The sequence below is a fragment of the Lycorma delicatula genome, chromosome 11 (genome assembly GCF_047948215.1).
Source record: "Lycorma delicatula isolate Av1 chromosome 11, ASM4794821v1, whole genome shotgun sequence".
Classification (NCBI taxonomy): domain Eukaryota; kingdom Metazoa; phylum Arthropoda; class Insecta; order Hemiptera; family Fulgoridae; genus Lycorma; species Lycorma delicatula.
The window spans coordinates 10,128,631-10,143,967 of record NC_134465.1 but is presented as its reverse complement, the minus strand read 5'-3'; the positions used below and the strand labels follow the sequence as shown (position 1 = coordinate 10,143,967).

Here is a 15,337-nt window from a genome sequence, read left to right as displayed (position 1 = left end):
GCCATGACAACAATCAATATATTTACACATCATTAGATTAAAATACAATATAATACTTTAAAATTTTGATTCTGGTAATTATTAATTTCAATATACTGGACTACATGTTTATTAACATTTGTTCATTGATTATATATTGAGTAAACAGAATAAATAAAGTCTGCCTCTGATTGCAAACATTTATTGTAAGAAAATTTTGTGAAGTACAAAGTATGACATCTTGAGTACAAACATATATTTTTTTAAATTTGATAACTTGAATACAAAAATTATTTTTCCAAAAAATGACTCAACTGGAGAGGTTTTTTTACAACATTGTAACTTAGGTGCACATTAAGTCCCAGTGTTTCTTGTTAAACATTTGTTAAAGTGATTGGTCTTTAAGAAAGAAAGGTCCAGTAACCTAGTACATTACACCATACTAAACCTTCACTGTAAGACTATTCCATTGTTTTGTAAAACATCACACTTTTGATAATCATCTTCTTGAACTCAATTCCAAAACCCTACAGCAAAAGAACTTGCCAAGGATCACCATCTGGATCCAAGGCTTGCACAATTTTTGCTTTACATTACTTTTTTCAACCTCTGTTTTGGTTATTTTTTGTTATTATAAAGCAAAATTACTTATTTCATAGTAAGCTAAAAATTTCCGAAATTTGATTTAACTCTGCTGTTCTGTTTGCATTTACTGTATTAACATACTTTTAGGGTCAATGTGACCCAAGTAATATATTTTTATGAAATTATTTGTATTTTATATAAAAATAGCAATTTTCTGGTTTACTTGTAGCCTTCTATTCTACATTTTACAAATTTCAAAGCATAATGTTTTATACAGTTATAGACACTGTAACTCTTTGTACTCTTTAACTTTATAGAGTTGTTAATAAATGCAGAAAAATAAAATTAAATGCTAATGGATGAAAACATTAATTAAATGAAAAATAGGTTGTAATATGAAAATTTCACTTGAAATTACTCCAGTACATAAATTTAAGCAAACTTAACAAAAATATTTCCATTTAGAGTTAAGACAATAGTAAGTCATGTGTTGCTTTTTACATAAGTGTTTGCTACATTGAGAATGAATAATCTTCATTCTATTATTGTTTTTTGAAGGACGAAACTTGAGCCATTTGTGTTTTGTTCCTACAACTTCTCCATCAGAAGTCTCTAAAGAGGCAAAATTTTATCTTGTCCTTGTGTTACTTTCAAAACATTTGTAATCAAGGAAAGCTATTCTAGTAAATTTATATTCACCTTAAAGTGTTACATAGTGTATGTAGTTTAGAGTAACAAGTTCAAAAAGGAGTTTAATAACTTTTAAAAAACTCTGATACTTTTGACATTTATACTTAAATTGAGAGACTATAATATTAAATATTTTGAAATGTTCATTCATATTTAAAATAATTATGTGAAGGTTTTTAGTGACTGGATTACATCATGCTTTTCAGAGCAAGTTGCAACTCCACAATACTTTTAGCTTGGGGCTCATTTCAGAAAGAGGCTCAACAGAAAAGCTTTCTTTTTCGCATTCTGGAAAGAAATCATCATTACATTTAAGTTGCTGAAAGCTATGCATGTGATTACTATGTGTAATATCTATTATGAATTTTTCTATAATTAAAGCTTGTTTTAAAATTGCCAGAAAGGGCTTCAGATGAAAATTATGAAGAGGAAAGGTCAAATTCTGATATAATGTTTTGTATTTCCCTTACACTCATATGAGGGAGCTTACATATAATGTATTGTTTTATTATATCAATTTTTTATTTTATACTATCTCTCCAAATTTTTCTTATGATTGTGCAGTTTTTGCATCTGAGGTGTAAGAAATTTAAGCCACTTCCTCCTACGTTAAACCAAATGAAACTGTTGATTGTTTGGGCTTTCATTACCTCACTCCTTACTTTTCTCAGTAAGCTTGGCATGGTATGCTTAAGAATTATCCTACCATTGTTGGAAGTGATTTGTGTTTTCCGTCAGTTGCAACTGTTCAGTTGTGACACTTAACAGTATTAGGTTAGTTACAAATTGATAATAAAGTAACTGTGCTGAATAAATGTATTGTAGTATTAACACTGTAGTAGACGTGCATGAAGTACTATTAGTAGTAATGAGGTTGACATTTACTAACCCCTATATTTTTAAAAATAAGCTTTTATTACGTAGACTAAATTGTTTTTTGTACTGAATGACTGATCATTTATTTATTTCCACTAAAAAAGGTTTTTCGGAAAATACAACAAATGTAGCTATTGGTAGATTAAACCATGGATTTTTTCATTCTTTTCAAAACAAAACAGCAAATTTATATTTCTTTGATAAAAATTAAAAATCTTAAAAAAATACAAGTAAATGTTTCATTTGAATGTGAAACTGGTGTTTTAAAGAAAGTGAAAATATATAGTCAAAGTACATATCCGAATCATCTGCAATTTTATATACACGCTCTCTAAAGTTCATTTGAGGATTACATAAAACTTCATCATGATCTGTTGAGTTTTTCAGTAATAAATCTACAGAAACTATGTAGTGGGTGATATACGAGGTGCTACCCAAAAGTTCGGGGAATTTTACCATAAAAATAAAGTAGCTTACCCTAACTTATAATTTCCACTGTCTCCTTCAAAGTAATCCCCTTGGGCATTGATACTGTGATCCCAGTGTTTTTTCCATGATTCCATGCATCCCTGGAAGTATAAAGGTGTAAGTGTTTGAAGCATGTTCTGTGTTTCTTCCTGAATCTCCTCAATTGTGTTAAAATGACGGCCTTTCAATTGAAGTTTTATTTTTGGAAAGAGAAAAAAGTCTCACGTGGCAAGGTCAGGCGAATAGGGTGGGTGGAATAAATAATCACTACCGTCTTTTTGGAAGCCAAGAAATTCTGAACTGCTATCGATGTGTGCGCAGGCGTGTTGTCATGGTGCATTACCCAGCTGTTGTTACCCCACAGATCTGAACGTTTGCGCCTAATGCTTTCACGTAACCACTTCAAAACTTCACAATAGAACATCCCATTGACTGTTTGACCAAGAGGAACAAATTCTTTATGGATAATGCCTTTGATGTCGAAAAAACAATTATCATGGACTTCATGTTGCTGCGAACTTGGCATGCTTTTTTTGGCCGCAGTGAACTTGGCGACTTCTACTGTGATGACTGCTGCTTAGTTTCAGGGTCATACCTGTACACCCATGTCCCATCATCGGCTATGATGTTGGAGTTGAAGTTAGGGTCATCTCTTACTGAATTTTTCAATTCACTACAGACAGCTTCCGATTTTGTTTCTGGTCGAAGTCAAACAGTCTCGGTATGAATTTTGCAGCAATGCGTCTCATGTTCAAATTGTATGACAAGATGCGTTGCATGGACCTATATGACATTTGTATGATTGCACAAACATCATGGATTGTTTGTCTATGATCTGCAACAATAGCCTCTCGCACTTTTGTGATGTTTTCCGGTGTTGCGCTTGTTGATGGTCTTCCTAAACGCTCATCGTCATCGACTGTCGTTCATCCATCTTTGAATCGTTTTTACCTCAAAAAAGTTTTACTTTTACTCATAACATTGTCACCAAATGCTTCCACAAGCATATGATGGGTCTCTGCACCAGTTATTTTAAGCATGAAGCAAAATTTGATGCGGGTTCTTTGCTCTTTAAAATCTGCCATTTAGAACTTCGCCGAAGCAGTAAAACACAACGTTACACAACCGCACGAAAGTAAACAATGCTGCCTCTCAGTGTCACAGCTGTTGGAACATTGATTCACAAAGAGTTAGCCACATCTAGTGGCAGCAGGTTGTACCAGCAATGGTTTGCGCGTGAAATTCAAATTCCCTGAACTTTTGGGTAGCACCTCGTATGTCACTTGTGCTTCTATCGAAGTATTAATAAATAAGAAAAGTTATTAATTTTAGAAATAGTATGGGAGTCTAAAATGTTTCTTTTCAGGTAGTGGGAAGGAATTCAGAACCAAAAGAAATATAATATTCATACAGACATTCCAGTGTATTGAAAAAATGTGTTATTAATAATTTTATCAGTATATTGACTTTTTAGTTATGGCAAACCACTTCATATCTCAGTTTTTCTAACAAGCTTGGGATGCTTGCTCTAGTGAATATATATGCCATTTTTTAAAGTTACATATGTATTTCATATAATATCCTAAAACTATAAATTAGCATCTAACAAAGTGTTTTATATTGAAATGATATTGAAGATTTTTACGTTGTAAACACGTAGATTTTACTTTTATTTACATCTAAAAGTATTATATGATTGTATAATATGTATATAGATTTTAATTATTGTTTAATCTATGCTTGTTTTAGGAAAGGGTAAAAGCTGCATTACACAGAATAGAAGAAGAAGAAACGATGCCTCGTAAGCGTAAAAGAAAATCAAAAGAAGATAAAGCAGCTGAAGAGGATGACTTTATTGATGACAGCGGTGTTTATCGAAGAGACAGTAAGGATGAAGAAAAACCTTTAGAAGAGGAAGAACCAAAACCGAAAAAATTTAAAAAACCAGCACCTCCACCAATGGACTTTTCTCAGTTATTAAAAATAGCTGAACAAAAACAACATGAGCCGATTGTTATTGAAAAGAAACCTGTCGCAGATGATGAAGAAAATAAACCTATGACAAAAAAACAAAGATTAGAATATCTTAGAGAAAAAGAAGCAAGAATACAAAGAGAAAGACGAGAATTAGAAGACAAAATGCGAAGAAAATCTCATCAAGCAAGACGTCCATCACCTACATTAGATCGTAATTCTCCTTCACAATTACAGCAAAAAGGTAGTGGTAAATCAAATGAATCATCTATACCACGAATACCTAAATTAAATCAAAGTAACAATGAGATATCAGTGAAAAATTGTAATAATAAACAGTCTGAAAGTGGAATACAAAATATGAAAATTCCAAAATTAGCAGATCGTGAAAAAATGCATAAATCAACCGGTTTGTCATCGTCAAATTCAAAAACAGTTTCGCCAGCTGTAGCCGAGGAATTATTAAAAAAGAGTAGTACTGTTTGGTCAAAGCCATGTAATCTTTCACCTTCAGGTAGTCCAAGCAGTAAAGTAAATAATAAATTATTGAATAATAAAGATGAGAGACATAGAGATAATTTAGACTATAAATCATCATCATCATCTCACCAAAATCTTGACCGACGGAAAGATATGTTAGATAAACAAATAATAAAAAAGTCAAGTTCGACATCATCAGAACTGGATAGAAGAAAAGAGGTAAATAACAATATACACAGAGAAAATATGAAACAAGAAATTGAGAAACGAAAAGAATTAATGAAAAATAAGGTTTCAAATGGCCAAATGAATAATTCAGAAAGAAGAGATGAACGTGATCGTTTAATAAATCGTAATGAAAGCCAGCAACATCTGAAAAAAGTAGATAATATTAAAAAGCAATCAAATTCTTCTTCACCTAATTCAAGTATGATTAAAAATGATTCAAGTAAAAGTTCATTGAAATACGATCGACCAAACGGTGATTTACACCAAAAACAACCACCACCACAAAAAAAAAGCCAAGTTTTAGTTGATTTATTTGGAGATGATTTTCCTAATGAAGATAAAAACAAATTGAATTCTTCATCTAATAATAATAATATGAATAAATCATCTCTCGCTAATAATGATGCTAAATTAAAACAAAATTCATCATTAAAAAATTCACCCTCATCATCTTTGAAGAATAAAGATGATAAATTTAACAAACCCTCAGCTGTTGTATCATCTAAAACTAATATTAATGATAAATCTAAACACATTGCATCATCACAAAATATGAAAAGACCGATTAGACTTGATGATACAAATAATGGTAATAATAGAACACAACCAAAGTCACTATCTTCAGCAAGTGATTCTAAACAAAGATCTCAATTAAATAATGATAAATCAAGATTAAACAATGTTAAGCCGCGGCAATTCCCACCTGCTGATGTTAAACCAAGACAGTTTCCACCATCGGATATGAAACCAAGACAATTTCCGCCTTCTGATGTTAGAAGAAACTCTAGGCCTCCTCCAAAAAGTAAGTAAATTAATTGTTTAAAAAATGATATTATTATGATTAGTAATTTCGAGTTGTTTATTATGAAAAATTGTGAATTTAATAAGTTTTTTCCTAAAGCTGAAAACAAAAAAAAGAAAATGTAACAGATCTGTTTTTCATGAAGAGAAGGGTAGTGCTTTGGAGTAAATTTTTAATTGTGATACAATTGAGTGGAACCAATGAGAACAGTTGGGGAAAAGTATGTACCTTACATGTTGTTCTGAGATATGGCTATGCAAGACCGTGGGAGTAGTTTTTAATGAACATCTGTAGGTTTAGAGTAAAAATGAGTATTATGTTGCCTGGTTGTTTTTTCAATCTTTCTCTGCCTTTGCATGCACTTATTTATTGATGGCATGTCTGTTAAACTTTGTAAAAGTATATTATGGTAATATACTAATTTTGGTAAAATATATTAATCAGTATTTTTGATTATCACTTTACATGTGATTTGAATAAATGTGATTTTCTTCAGGATGGTACTGATATTAAATTCTAAAAAAGATATTTTAATAATTAAGTATTTTATCTAATTATTCTATAATTTAAAATTTTAATTTCTATATAATTATTAGAATGTAATAGTTGTTTAATAGTTATTATAAAATGACACAGTTGGAATTTTATTAGAATAAGCATGAAAGGTGTTTAAACAAGGAGATGGAATTAGAAAAATTTAGTAAGTTGATTATTATTTATTTAAACTATTTAATTACATAATCAATTCTGATCTGTATAATAGTTTTTATTATTTAAAAAAAAAATTAAATTTTATTTGGAACATTGAAATTCTTGTAAATCACATTGGTCAACATAAAATTTGCAACTGAAAATGGAGTAAGTGTTCTATATAGTATTTTATATGCTGAATCTGAATATGTATTCTGTAACAACCCATTGCATAATGTTCTTAAGTTACCCCTTAAATTTATTTGTTCCATCATTTGTGGAACAGACAATACAAATAAGTTAGTATGTCTATATATTTGCTTATTCACATATGATTTATATTGTGATGCATGCTGTAGACCTATATTTGATACATAACAGTCGTATGATGTTGTTTCATGTCAAGCCAGTTATGTCAGTGAGTCAAGTAATGAGTAATTCAATGTGATGAAATTTTCTTCAGTATGAGTTCAGTTCTCTGTATGTCTTACCGTATACTTTAGTTGTGGTAGTGGTTTTATTATACACATATAAAAATTGTTTTATACTAATGTCATAAATTTAATTAAAGATTTTTATGACAGAACAAGTTTTGGTATTATTTTTTTTATTGAAGAACAAAATTTATTAAGGTGCATGTGTGTGTGTGTGTGTGTGTTTTGTACTGTGTTTTATTGCACTCCATGGTGAAACAATTTTATGAAGTATTTAAGTAATTAAGTATTTATAAATTATAAGTTAATTATTTTAATTAAGTATTTCTGTAATATTTCAGTTTACTTTCGTTGATTAAAACATTCTGAATTTTTCAATGATTAAAGATTGAGTTAGTAAAACTTCTCCAAGTATTTTTTGTTATGTTTATGAATAATTAACCATGAAAAGTCATTGAAAACCTGAATTGAATCTGCTGAAAACTGCTTACAAATATTATTTTGACTGGCCCTTGGGAGACCAGATAAATCCTGGGCTCCAGTGCTACATTAGTAGTTAAAAGGGGAAAAAAGCATTTGCCTTTTGGTGTACCTATGATTTGGCAAGCGCCAACTAACTATTATGATGACTGATATTTTTGCTTAACAAATGTTACTGGTTTCAATTTAAACAATAAAAGCAGTACTGTATATCCAAATGTTTGTTAAACTGCGAGACCAGTACTTTATGGTGTTGATTTACTGATTGCGATTGCTCCAACTTCTTGGAAAGTAATTTCTGATTCCCTAGAAGGCTCAACCGATGAATTTTCAACTTCAATAGATAATAATTACATTCCAGAAAAATCAAATACACTGAATTTCACCTCATCACACAAGCAGAACTGAGCGACTTAATTCGTGACTTGTATTTGTCAAAACAACACGCAGAACTCTCCTAGGTTCACATCTTAAAGAATGGAATTTATTAAACAAGGTTTTTAAAATTCCGTTTTGAAATGTAAATTTACTGAAATACTTTAGAAGAGATGTTTAATTTGTTCCTGCCATGATGTTAAGGGGCTAATATCTGAACTGGACATCGAATATGTTATTTATGATTTGTGTTTATTTATACACTCAACAAAAAGAAGTTTAAAGGCAGTGTTGTTGTATAACTCGAATAAATTTTCTTCTATACTGGTAACTCATGCTGTAGAAATAAAGAAACATATGAAAGTTACTAACATAACATTGAAAGCTATTATGAACACTCATGGTGAACCATTGCTGACCTGAAAGCAATAGAGCTTCTTCTTAGTCTTCAGACTGGCTTTACAAAATATATGTGTTTCTTGTGCTTGTGGAGTAGCCGAGCTAAACACTATGCACTTAAAGACTGGCAAAAAAGAATATAGTTTACCCCAGGAAAGGAAAATGTTATCAATATTCCCCTTATTGAAGCAAACTGTATTATCTTACCACATCTATACATTAAACTAGGCCTGATGAAGAATTTTGTTAAACCATTAGATAAAAATGGAGACGGCTTTAAATATTTAGCTGAGCTTTTTTCACAATTAAGTGAAGCCAAATTAAAAGAGGGAATATTCATCGGGCCACAAATAAGAAACTTAATTCGTGAAAATATATTTGACAGCAAACTGAATCGTAAAGAACTAACAGCATGGAAGTCATTCAAAGATGTTACTGGTTTTCTTGGAAACAAAAAAGCTGAAAACCGTGATCAGCTTATAAGAACTCTTAGTGAATTACAAAAATTTGGGTTGTAGAATATCATTGAAAATTCATTTTTTACATTCTCTTTTGGACTTTTTCCCTTCAAACTTGGATGACATCATCGACAAGCAAGGAGAAAGGTTCCACCAAGATATATTGCAGATGGAAAAATGTTATCAAGGCAGATGAGGTGAATCTATAATGAATGACTGCTGCTGGATGATAAAAAGAGAAGACTTCGGTGATCACAAAAGGAAAATAACAAAAGAAATTAAAATAAATGTAAATGTCTGCAAAATAAAGGTAGAAATTTTAATTGCAATTATTATCATTTTTTTGTATTTTATTATTTAAGAAGTTTCTCAATATTGTAAAAGGTCATAACTAAAAATCTGAGGGTGATGAAAAAACTAATTTCATTTTAAGATTCAGCTTAAAAAACAGTTTCACTTGAGCATTCCTAAATGCAAAATGGTGCATGTTTTCAAACTTTTTCATATGAATATCCAAATCTTCATACAACAGTAAAATTTTTATTTTTTAGTGTGTCTGAGATTACAGTCAAATTATCAAATAAAAAGAGAATTTTTTTTTGTGAGACCTTGTAGTAAAATTTTTAATTGAATGTTTTCAGAACTATGTTGGATTTATAATTTTTGTGCTGCTTAAAACATAGCTACCAATTTTTCCTATAGATTGATATTAAATTTATATTTTACTTTTTTTCTTTAGGATCTACATATCAAGGTTATGGTGAAGGTGAAGGTGAAGATGAAGATGAATATGATTCAGAAATGGATGATTTTATTGATGATAATGATGATGTTGATATTGATGTGTCACAAACAATATCAGAAATTTTTAAATATGATAGAAATAGGTAACATATATAGGTTTTATTTACATATTTATTTTTTTATTTATTATAACAAATAAAAATAATGCTGAAATTAGTAAATTTCATCAAGGAGTTAATAGCGGTGTATCAATTGTACCTTTGAACTTTGTTTTGTGTAACGATTTTTGTTACAACGGTACTATTAGAAAAACTAATTCTTCTATTTTAGTGTACTGTTTTATGGTTTAAGAAGTAATATCATGTAATTTTATAGTTATTTTTGTTAGACTGAAATTTAAAAAAGTACTACCACACATGGTTTTTCACACCTACTGTGCGAAGGGGTGGGTGGATTTTAGTTTTCTTTTCACCAAAATTCATTATTTTTTTCAGGTTGCCAGTTAATGTAATTAAATGTTACCATTGCCATTTAAGATTTTTGAGTTGATAGCTGCAGCAGAGAGGGTGAGTTCCCTCTCTGAACTCAATAATTTGAAAATAATTTTGAAAAGGTTCCCCTAAGAATGGTATACGTATCTGCAAGCAGAAATACGATGGAACTGATAGCTGTTTAATAATAAATGTGGTAACTTTTCAAGTGACACCCAGTGTGTATATATATATATATATATATATATATATAATGTTAAAATACATTCTTGTTTATTTTACATTACACATTTTATTAATAATTATATTTTTTGTGTGGAAAAAACTACTAAATCCATTATAAAGTAATCGTTTTCAATTAAAAATTATTAAACATAGTTCTAGGTGAAATCTTTTTTATACTGATGATATAAACTGCCTTTTACAGCATTGGATGCTGTATTTTATCTACATAAAATTTTCTTGGTGGTAGATTGGGAATGTTAGAATTTTTTTTGTTATACGATGTAAAGATTCGAATTCTAAAAAAAAAGTACGTAATTTATTAGTAATCAAAGAAGGCTGAGCATTTTTTGGCCCTTGTTTAAAAGTATATTATTTTTATTGTCTTAATTTTTATAACTAATTTTCTTGAATTGTTGGATTGAAATACTTTGAATATCAGAATGATTGAAGCTAAATATCCTAACATTAAAATAATCTAATATAAAACATTATTGGCTAAAAAAGAATGAAAAAGATTATGTTGCTTAATAGACAATGTAATTTCTCATTTAAAAATGTTTAATATAGTCTACAAGAAGCTTGCTGCTACAAGAGTATAAAAATAAAAAGGTAATACATTTGGTAAGAAATAAGGGGGAAGAATGTACATTAAAAAGAAAGATTCAGTTGATAAACTATACTTTATTATACAGCTGATAAGACATTCTAAGTACAAAACCAGTAAATTTTTATGTTGCTGGCTTCTAACAAACAAAATTTAAAAAAGTTTTTTTGTCAGATCTATATTTATTATTACTTTTTTAAATATTATTTTGTTATATTTTACTTTATGATTGTAAATATAATTAATTTCTCTTTTTATGAACAGATATAAAAATGTGGATGATGAAGATGATGAAGTTGAGGAATCTAATTTTGCACAAATGATGAAAGAAGAAGTACGAAGTACACGTATAGGTATGTTTATATTTTTGTATAGTTTTTCAACTTGTTTTTAAAAATATATATATTAGTTAATTTTACAAATGGCACGAAGAAATTTTTGCAATAAAACTTGTTTTTTTTAATAATTTCCACTTCAAAACTATTGATTGAATATTTTTTAAATATTCAAAGAAATTTTCCTACTGCCCCTCTGTATTTGATATTTTTTAACTTGGTTTATCAGTTTCAATCGTTTTATGTCTTTTCCTTTACTCCCTTGTAACTGTTCTCTCAAGAGCTGTTGTTAATATCCTTTCTCACTCATAATGTTTTTAATTTAATCTTCTTTTCATCTGAACTGAACTGTATGTAGTAATGGTCTATCCTTCAACATTCCTGCTACGTTTTTCCTCATTTCTTACACAATTCATTTTTTAATTTTCTCAATTTTTTTTATACCCAGACATAACAAAAGCCACAATCTTAAATACTTTTCAAAATCTTTGCGATTGTTCTCAGGTATTTTCCATTAATTAGATTTGCTGACCTTGAGATTTGTTAAAAAAGGTAATTTTGAACCATATTCGGGAAATATTGTAATTAGGTTATTTTGTTATTTTCTACTTGAATGTATTAATCTTAATAACTGTGGTCCAGAATCCGTAATGCATAGTCTGTTCTGTTTGTTTGATGTTTTATTGGTAGCACTCATCGCATCAGAATTGGTTGTAAATTGTGATTGACAAGTGCTCTATCAAATAGAAACTCTAGAGGCACATATTGTAAGTCAGATGTTCTAGAGGGATAAACCCTTGACAGCTTGTAAATCTTTGATGAGGGTTTTGGTTTGTTATCTCTAAACAAAATACTTTTGACCAGTTCCTTTCACATAATTTTTTCATGAAGAGCTCTCTGATTATAGGTTTTTTATTTTTTGTTAGTTTACTTTTTTCTTGGAAATTTACCATCATGCTACTCTACTGTTGTTCTAGAACAACTGTTTACTTTCACAGTTAATAGCACCAAATTTCCTTCCTGATTTTGAATCAAAACTGTTTCTGTTTCGGTTTGCCTTTCTGTCTCGGGAATAAAGCGGTGAACTCAAGTTATGTACATGTAATAATTCTTGTTAAATATTTTTTTTGAACCGAGTGACTGAGTGAAATTGAGATAATGAAAACAGATGTTACTCCAAAACGGCATTAAGAAAGAGTCATATAAAGCTGAAAAAGATGATTGCTTACAAAAAAGTAGTATAAGTCCGTTTCACTTGTATATTTAAAAAAAATATCATTCTTAAAATTCATTTTTGTAATAAGAAAATCATTGTACGAGCGTCATTCAATAAGTCCTTAGAAAAAGATAGAAAAACAAATTATTTTGTGTAGATTGTTTTTATTTTTCAACATAGTGTCCTTTTAACTCTATACACTTTACTAAGCGTTTCTCCAACTTTTCTAAGCTGTCCAAAAAGTAGGATTGTGAATCATTGCTGCCGATCCATTTTTTAAAGTTTGGAGATAAAACAAATCACTGGGGGCCAAATCCAGTGAATACGGTAGATATTGTAATAATTTGAACTTTAATTCCATAATTTTTGCCATTGAAACTGCACAGGTGTGCACCCGTGCATTGTCTTGATGGAAGAGGATCTTTTTCTTTTTTAAATGACGACTTTTTTCTTGATGTCCTTGCTCAACCGGTGGAATAACGATGTGTAATACTCTCCGGTATTGTTTGTCCTTTTTCCAAGTAATCAGTATAGATGATACTATGTGCATCCCAAAAAAACATGGCCATCACCTTGCTGTCCAATTTCACAGTCTTCACATTCTTTGGAGCCTGTTGGCCTTCAAAAACCCACTGTTTTGAGTGTTCCTTTGTCTTTGGAGTATAATAATGTATCCATGTTTCATCCACAGTTATATATTGATGTAGAAACTCATCAGGATTGCGACACAAGCACCAAATCAGCCTTAGAGTCGACCACACAGTAGCGTTTATTCTCCACTGAAAGCTTTTTTCCATTTTTCTAAATAAAAATAGCTTGTTGCTTCAATCGACTATGACAATGAAACCACGTGGTGGAGACAGCTGAAACTTTTAACTGTATTCTAGTGACAAACGATGTTTACTAAAAGCAAACCATTTTCAATATTACGAGCGCCATCTCTTGGATTTTCTAAGGACTTACTGAATGAACCTCATAATTAAAGTGTTTTTTTATTTCTGTGGAATTAAAAATATGATAAAAATTGCAACAATACATTGATAATGTGTAATTAAGCTACAAAAATTTTAGTTATTCACTTTCAGAAATTTGCTTTGTTTTTAGTTATTAGAATTTGTGTAATTATATTAATTTAAAAATATAAACTTTTGCATCAACAAATCAAACTAAATTTTATGGTAGTTTGGTTAAAAATGTCTGAAAATTTCTTGAAGGAAATCATTAAAACAGTATTTTTATAAAATTTTATTTGGGTTATCATTGCAAAATTTTATAATTTTAAAACAATTTCAGAAGTTTTGGCACACTGTATTGCTAAATTATTATAATAAAGCAATATTTAATATAATGTCTTATCTGTTTTTATTATGCAGGAATTGAGGAGGATTTGCAGGAATATCTGAAGGAGAAAGCTGAAAAGAAAAGAGCACAACAAAAAAGATTACAAAAATTAGCTGAAATGAAGAAAAAACGTAGGTGATTTATCACTTATAATCTATTTTTTTTCCTGTCTGTTGTACTTTGTATAATGGCATTTAATACTGTTCATAATACAGTAATATCAAAACATTTATCGCAAATAGTGATAATTGTGCCAATTTATTATGTATTTATTATTATTATTACATATTCAACATGTGTGAATGGTATATATTCGTGTTGTCTATAGTTTATATTACCAGTTACCAGGGTTTTGTCTTTATAAATAGAAAAGAATTTTTATGTTTTATTTTTCGTTCCTGTTTGTTTTAATTTGTAATATTACTTTCTATTAAAAATATGTCTGAAGTTTCTCTCTTTTCATTGTTTTTTTTTAATTTTGACGTCGTGTAATTCAGTAGATCCTCAACTTATGAACATAATGTGTTCCAAGGTAATGTTAACAAAATTCCGCAGTGTATATTGAATACATTAAAAGATAAATATCTATGGATAAATGATATGCTCTACATGGATTTAAAAATGTCTTATTATTGCTATAATTATATGGCTTCTTTTATTTATCCATATGAATGTAATATTTATCTATACGCATAATAATTCTTGTTTAATATTTTTTTGATGAATCGCACCGAATGACCGAGTGAATTATTTAAATAATTTCCTTGTTCATGAGTAGTCAGTGATACCATCAACAAAATGTTAATTATTTAGAAATGTAGTCAGATACTACTGATAACTTAAAAGTTTCTCATCTTTTACTTGAGTATGTATAAGTATTTTTATGATCGGTAAGCAAAATATGGAACTATGTACATTTTGTTAGATGTAAACCTGATTCATTTTGATGAGTATATTATATTATCATTGTGGCAAGGTTTATATGGTTTAATGTAGTTCTAATTTTTGTTTATTAAATTGATTTTTCATAAGTGGAGGATCTATTGTATTTCATATATTTTTAATATTTTAGAGGAATCTTTGAGTAAGATTTAGTTTTAATATTAATTGACAGTTAGTATTAAATTTTATTCAGTTTTAATTTTGTAATTAAAATTTTTATTTGTAATCTTTTAATGTATATATATTTACACACACATATGTATATTTATATATATATATATATATATATATATATATATATATATATATTTTTTTTTAATATGTTTTAATCATACATACTGCTTTCAGAAGAATTGTGTGTGTGTGTGTTTGTACGTGTGTGTGCACACACATGCATGGATGCGTGCACTAAGCATACATACTGGTTGTTTATTAATGTGATATGTATATTTTATTTTATTTTATTTATTAATTTGAATTGTGTAGTGATGAAATATCATTCTGTAAAATTGTGTTTACTT

General features: G+C 29.1%; 1 protein-coding gene across 1 annotated transcript in view; it reads left to right on the top strand.

The window, feature by feature from the left end:
- LOC142332293 (uncharacterized) overlaps positions 1-14,958 on the top strand; it is a 29,889-nt gene extending 14,931 nt beyond the window's left edge. The window contains exons 5-8 of the mRNA XM_075378640.1: positions 4,348-6,082; positions 9,658-9,805; positions 11,247-11,335; positions 13,907-14,958. Coding sequence (XP_075234755.1) covers positions 4,348-6,082; positions 9,658-9,805; positions 11,247-11,335; positions 13,907-14,013 — 2,079 coding nt within the window. The 3' untranslated portion in view covers positions 14,014-14,958. The remainder of the gene's footprint in view (positions 1-4,347; positions 6,083-9,657; positions 9,806-11,246; positions 11,336-13,906) is intronic.
- The last annotated feature ends 379 nt before the right edge of the window (positions 14,959-15,337 follow it).